A 7539-nucleotide genomic window follows, 5' to 3' on the forward strand; every position below is an offset into this window, starting at 1 on the left:
TCTATCTCATTCCTTCTCGATACTCATCAAAATTGTATTGTTGTGTCAGAGGAAAGCTACAATAATAAGAGGGAGAAGTGTAATTCATTTAATTCTTAATATTAATGTGACATTTAAAAATATTCATAATAATAAAAAAGTTTCAATGTGAGTCATCGATAAAATATTTTAAGTAATATTCATATATGCTTAAAAATAGATTTATAACAAAAAAAACATTTAATGTGGACAATGTAGTCTATACAATAAGATAAACTCATTAATAATTAAATGAAAATTGATTCAAATCATAAATATTTATTTAATAAATATTAAAAAATAACATACATTTATTTAATTATTTTAAAAATTAAAAACAATTATTTTTAAGTTTATAATTATATTATTATTATTATTTTAATTAAATATTTAAAAATATTATTAGTAATACATTTTCATAAAATCTATTATGATTATTAATAATACATTTTCATAAAATACTTTATTATTATTATTTCTTAATATATATATACAATATTAATAGATAATGTAATTCATATAAATATATTAAAATATATAAAATATGATTTATCCCATTAACATAATAATCGAATCCCAGACTCTTACATAAAATGGCATGAAAGTGCTTATAAAAAGATTACACTTTAATCCAATTTACTTGTGATAATTATAATAATTGTGACTTAAACAAAGCACTCACTCCGAGTGCATATAAGTCCTCAATTGCTAACAATACCATCACATGCTAACAATTACATTCATATCTATCTCACAAGACTTCTACCCTGTTGAAATCTATGACACCCGAGCATTTAAATGTGTGCATCTTTTCATAGACTTCGTGGGAGACGGTCAAACTGTCAAACTGTAGACCTTCAAGTTGTATTAAGTTTCCAAACGAATCTGGAAGCACCTGCAGACTAGAGCACTCTGACAGGTCAATAGTTTGGAGATTCCTCAAGTTTCCAAACGAATCTGGAAGCACCTGCAGATTAGAGCACCTGAACAGGGAAATAGTTTGGAGATTCGTCAATTTCCCAAACGAATCTGGAAGCACGCGCAGACTCCTGCACCCGGACAGCTTAATAGTTTGGAGATTCGTCAAGTTCCCAAACGAATCTGGAAGCACGCGCAGACCCAAGCACCCGGACAGCTTAATAGTTTGGAGATTTGTCAAGTTCCCAAACGTATCTGGAAGCACCTGCAGCTCATAGCAATATCTCAGGTCAATAGCTTGGAGATTTGTCAAGTTCCCAAACGAATCTGGAAGCACCAGCAGATTCGGCCAGCAGTACAGGGTAATAGTTTGGAGATTCGTCAAGTTCCCAAACGAATCTGGGAGCATGTTCGAAATGAACCACTCCCCCAATCTATTGTAACGAATGTGTGCTACAAGGTAAGGTAATGGAATTCGTTAAGTCCTTGAGTTCGCAAAATAATTTTTAGATAGTAATACAAATATAAAAAAGGAAATTGTACCTGCAGGGATCCTTAATTCTAAGTGTTTCAACGACTGTAGATGGCAGAGTTCGTCTGGTAATATTACATGATAAAGAACAGAGACCACAATTTTTTCGAGATGGCTCAACTTCCCAATAGACGTCGGAACCTCCACATGTGTAGCTTTAACATACAATTCCCTCAACTGCTCCGGTGCCTGCAATCTTTATATTATCAAAATTTGCTTTAACATACAATTCCCTCAACTGCTCCGGTGCCTGCAATCTTTATATTATCAAAATTGGTTTGACCCCTAGTATGCTAACAATACTAAAGATCAAAGCAATTTCCGAGATAAAAACATCTTATGTCAAGAACTTCAAATGACTACCTGCGATTCATGCAGCCACAGCTTTTGAAGTTGGCTCGAGCTCGCTTCTATTCTTAGAACTCTTAAATTCTTGAGTGGAATCCAAGAAGGTAGGCTGGAGTACGGAAAGTGAACCCAGCAGAGCCATATGAGTGACATGGCACCGCGGAATATGCTTTCAATGAATTCACTATCAAAACAACCTTCAGTGCTAATCAGCTGCAACCCCCTCACATAATTTGTGAAACGACTGCCTGCGAACTCCGCGAGGTTTCTGAACAATGGTTGAGCCCTTTCGCAGCCTTGTGAGTGAACGGTGCTAATTCCGCGCACCTATATTGTTTTCTCAAAGATATTTATTAGAATCACGATTAAGAATTGTTTTCTCAAAGATGGACATCCTTGCAAAGGTTAAGAATTCAAAACATAACGGACACAACTTTGACAAAAACACTATTTTGAATATGGGTCTAAAGCTTCAAAATACATACCAGTGATTTGTCGGACAGAAGCCGAAGTTCGTGGGTTGGGCACGAAAGGCGAAGTGTCCATTCTGGAGGTTCAGTCTCAGCAATATGTCTGCCCAGGTCCCTCAGGTGGTCGTGCATTCTTAGACAATTTTTATTGTCTACTTCCACGAGACACCTACTCTCCAGGTTCCGAAGACGAAGCCATCCTCCCCACTCCGTTCCATCCCAGATTCTTATAGCGGTATCTTTGTCCTCTCCTATAAAGAAGCAGACAATGTCTAAGAAAATCTGCTTCTCTATTTTATCGAGGCTGTCATAGCTAATTTTGAGTGTAGCCATTATATCTTCGGGAAGAATTTTGGAGATATCGTGCAATAGCGCTTTCCCATACTCCAAGTCTTTTCCACGAAGAAGAGATCCAAGCACTTTAAGGGATAATGGCAATCCGGCGCAAGCATCCACAAACTCTTCGACCACTTGTTTAAATTCTATAGGAGGATCTCGTTGGTCGAACGCATGGCAGCAGAATAGCTCTTGGGAATGATGTTGGTCGAGTCCTTTTAGTTTGAAAATGGAAGACTCTGCAATCCCTGAGCTTGTAAGTACATCCTTATTTCGAGATGTGACTAGAATTAAGCTACCTTGCTGAAGCGCATCTTTCACCGGTAAAAGCAATGCTTCCACCTGCTGAAGATGGTCCACATCATCTAAAATTAAGAAAGCATGAGAAGATTGAAGATACCTTTGGAGTTTCTCTATACCATCATCAGTGCTGTCTATTCCGACATGGACTTGAGCCAAGCCCTTAAGAATCAGTTTCTGCAAAGATTTTAAAGATTTTCTCGCTGCGTTTTCTCTGACATCGAATTGAAAGTAAGTTTGCTTGTAATTTGATCTCCGACGGTTAAAGATCTCCTTTGCTAGGGTGGTTTTGCCAGCACCACCAAGTCCGACAATTCCTATAACTCTAGTCTCTCTGCTGCTTTGTTGGTCGAGTAACATCGCCCGTTCAAATTCTGCAACTTTCTCATCCAACCCAGTTGGATATCTAGACACATGTAATGGTCTTTTAACTTTTTTCAGCACTTCTTCCACGACCTGTTCAAGGAGCTGCTGCTCATCGCTGAAATGAAATTACTAGTCAGAAATGCCTACAATATCAAACAGTCTATCAATCCAACAAGTTAAAAGGGAGAGAGTAAGAGGGAGAGTTGGAGTACTGACCCATTATACGTCTTCATATCGAAACCTTTTATCTCTGCAGCATCAAAGAGAGCCTTCCTCCATTTTTGAATGGTGTTATAGTCGTATCGAGGTTGAGAATCGAACGTTCTCTTCTTTTCGAGTGTTTGCAGGGATCGACCATAGACTCCTTTTTCGCCCTGCGTTCCCCATCGAAGATCTGCAGGCTCGACACCATAGAATACTGGAATAATTGTTGACCCCGATTCGAACATGAGCAAGAGCTCATCAAGACACCAATTTGAGTCTGCATATCCGGGAGAGAAAATAGCGATATGCACCGAAGCTGTTCGAATGGCACTCTGGATTTGAGGAGTTATATACTCTCCTCCTTGCAATTCATCTTCGTCGAGAAATACTCGCAATCCTTCTTTGTTAAGGCGGTCGTAGAGATGTTTGGCGAGGGTTTTCTTGGAGTCGGGACCCCTGTGGTTGATAAAGATATCAAAGACAAAGCTGTTGTTGCCGCTGGAGGATCCATATGAGGTGGATGCCATGGAACACAGAGTAGCAATAACCTCAAGATTCTCCTCCTCGTCTGGCTTATATCCCAAACTGATATCTCTTTCTCAATACTCGCAATTGAGATTTACTTGTTTTGTTCAGCAGACTAAATTGTGGCAGAGTATATAAAGAACGAAATCCGTTGATGGTCTGGTAAAGGAGGCGTGTCATGATAAACCATTTATTGCTTTAAATTATGTGAATGAAGCAAAATAAATCGCAGTTGTCTATAATGAGATTTTTTGGAAGTTTTTTCGGTGGGTTTTTTTATCAAAATTCGGCAGCAATTTATTGGAATCGCAAGTTTGATAGCTAGTTTTTGCACAATCAAAACGTCCCAGGGGTTTTCAGGGTGCTGAATCCAAATATGCAGTTAAAAAACCATTTTAACTGCAACAAATCAAGATTTAACCTCAATTTCTTCCACTAGATTCCGTCACCGAAATCTCCAAAAAATCGCATTATAGACCACTCCAAATAAATCTAAAATTATTGGAAGTTGTCATGTCAGTGCTGGATATTTTATTAGATAATAATTATTAAAATGATTCTTCTTCGGAGTTGACTTAACTATATAAATAAATTTTACAATGAGTTTGATATAAGTATAACATTTATATCCCACTTAAGTTAATTTATGTGCGGTTGATAATATTGCACTTATTCGCCTGCGTGAATCATTTATTTCTTATTTTTTTCCTTTTTTAAACAAAAAATCAAGTGGTTCGCACTTATTCGTCTGCGCGAATCATTTATTTCTTATGATAGTTTAAATGTTTAGTATATTTTTTTTGAAATGAAATAAATTTTATTTAAAATTTGGTAGCGTGAATCATTTATTTCTTTTTTTTTTAACAAAAAAACTGTTTTTTTCAAGTGGTCCGCACTTATTCGCCTGCGTGAATCATTTAGTTCTTATGATAGTTTAGATGTTGGTATATATTAAACCCAAAAAAAACTGTTTTTTTCGGGTGGTCCGCACTTATTTGTCTGCGTGAATCATTTATTTCTTATGATAGTTTAAATGTTTGGTATATTTTTTTTAAATGAATTTTTTATTTATTTAAAATTTGGTACATAATTTTAAGAATTATATGTCGAAGTTGTTTAATAAGTAAATTTTGATTATTTAATAGTTTTTTAGAGAGTTGAATTTATTTAGGCATTCAAATGTGAGTTTTTAAATAGTAAAAATCACAATCTTGTTCCAAATTGTATTGTCTAATTTTAATAAAAAACACCATTTATTAAAGTCATTTCCTCTAATAATTAAATTACTAACATTTTTTTATCTATCAAAATTTTAAATTTCAAAATAATTATTAAATAATATTATTAAAATTTATGTTATTAATTAAAAAATAATATCAATAAATAACATTATTAAAATTTATATTATTAATTAAAAATTAGCTAATAAATATTTTAAATTTTGTATAATATTATCAAATATATTTAAGATAATATAAATATTTTTGTAACATGTACTGACTTTAACTATTTCACGAAGTAAAAAAAAAATATTGATTACAATGTTAACACATAGTACCTTTATATTATTTGGCAAATGCAACATTATTAAATGAATGATTTAAATGTACCAATGTTCATAATTCTGAATCTCGTATTAAATGAATTGATTGTATTAAATGTACCAATTATTAATATTTGGCTTTCGATTTGGGTTTACCAATTTTAATATTTCGCTTTCGATCTGAGTTTAGTTAATACATTGGATGTCTTTGGGATTATGTACCATGTCCTTGTGTTGTGAATACATACGCACTTGGCACATTGCAAGGTTTTGGGTTTATGGTTTACGATGATGATGTTACATGTTGCTTTATACCTGGCCTCACCTCGGATTTCCCACTCCATTAGTGGCATACACTTGGCGATAGCCAACATCGTTGATCCTCTAGTGCCTAATCTAATAATGGTGAGGGTTCTCAAAATTGTTAGGGTAACAAAGACCCTAAACCATGTTTCCCCTCTGTCATTTTGCGTTGTTGCCGCTAGGGATCAGCTCCGCCTCCTCCACAACTGGTTAACTGGTTTTTACCTTCGTCTCTTCCTGAGAGGGTTTATGCTCTGTCAAATCTCTGGCAAGGTTGATGTTTCAAGTTGTCTATGAACTGGATGGAGGTATTGCGGGTTTGTTCTCCTCAGTTTTATGCTAATATTACCCTTCCTTTTGGTTTTCCATTAACAAGCAACCTTGTTTACCTTGGTTGCAGACAGGAATGGAAAATGAGCGGTTCTACTCCAGACATTTCTCTTCTTCGCAGAAATTTCCCAAGCAGTTAAGTATCTCAGGTATTTGGATTTGCATGTTAGCTTTCCGGTTTGGTTTCCATGGGTTCGTTCCTCATTCGAATTCTTATGGCCCTTTGTGTTATTATCTGTGCAGGGTTTGCACACGGTGAAGGGTCTTCACTGCCTGACTCGACTTCTGGTGGTGCTGCTGATGGATGTCGTGGCCATTCTCCACGGTGCTTCGAGTTCCAGGTGCTTAATAACTTCTCCGGTGTGAACTTGAGACAATTAATGGCTTGGGTTTTGTAGTCTGTCGAATGGCTAACCTTCACCACCCTCCGAGGGTCGGGTTTCATTTGAGTTTGGTTTGTTATGACTCTGGGCTTTGTCCCATTTTGGTTACAATCTTTCTGAGTTCGCCCTTTTGGGTTTTTCTCACAGTAGATCCTCTTTTATGTATTTTGTTGAATCTTCAGTTGAAATTATAAGAGGGTTTCTCCTCCATTTGGTGGTAATGGAAGGTCTCCGCGACCTGGCACTTGGGTTTTGAACAATTTGTTTATATTTATATATATTGGACTGATAACTGTGCATCTATATTTTTGTTTTCCTTTAACAATATGGCAAGGTTTCGACTGTTAAGTTATTTTGTCTCTTGTGACTGCACTTGAAAGAATAATAATAACTCAGATTCATTTTAATTTCTTATTACTGCACCTGTAAAATTAATAAATTAGCCATCTTGGTTGCCATGTATTGTTTCTTTTCAGCTCAAAACCGTTCTCAGTTGTCCACCGCGACTAGGCTGCAAGAATAAATCTGAGAGTAGTTTTGTGCTAATGTATCAATAGTACTTTCATTTGTGCTATGTTTATATTTCACTCTGTGGAACCATTGGTTGCTAGTTTATTATGACAATGTTACTGTTCAATTATTTGTAAGCTAGTCGACCCACAGGGGTTCTCGTTTTGGGGTTTCCTGCGATGTAAATTCTTTTAGTTCTAAATTTTCTAGTAGAAGTATGTTGTATTTATTCCACTGTTCTGTTATAACCTTATACAAGCTATTTAGGAGAATGGAATGCATGGTTATTACTTCTCCACAGTACCTGTAAAAATCCTTTATTTCTACTGCACTAAGACTGATAGAAAATCAATTGTATGTAAATGTAATTATACAGGCTAGCTTTCCTTTCATCAGGATTTCTAAATACTCTAATAATGTACTAGTCTATCTTTATAGGAATCAAATAGAAAT

The 7539-nt window shown here is 35.5% G+C and overlaps 1 protein-coding gene across 1 annotated transcript; it reads right to left on the reverse strand.

Moving 5' to 3' along the window:
- Nucleotides 1-1694: 1694 nt before the first annotated feature.
- On the reverse strand, nucleotides 1695-5934 carry LOC149200074 (disease resistance protein Roq1-like). The gene is made up of 4 exons (XM_089400838.1): nucleotides 5876-5934; nucleotides 3505-4086; nucleotides 2302-3403; nucleotides 1695-2143 (listed from the first exon to the last, which is right to left on the reverse strand). Exons 1-4 carry the CDS (start codon nucleotides 5932-5934, stop codon nucleotides 1820-1822), a joined length of 2067 nt encoding a protein of 688 aa, XP_089256964.1. The 3' UTR covers nucleotides 1695-1819.
- Nucleotides 5935-7539: the final 1605 nt, after the last annotated feature.

Source organism: Pinus tabuliformis, chromosome 2_1, assembly GCF_031772625.1.
Source record: "Pinus tabuliformis cultivar Carrire ecotype Pingquan chromosome 2_1, CPIR1, whole genome shotgun sequence".
NCBI lineage: Eukaryota > Viridiplantae > Streptophyta > Pinopsida > Pinales > Pinaceae > Pinus > Pinus tabuliformis.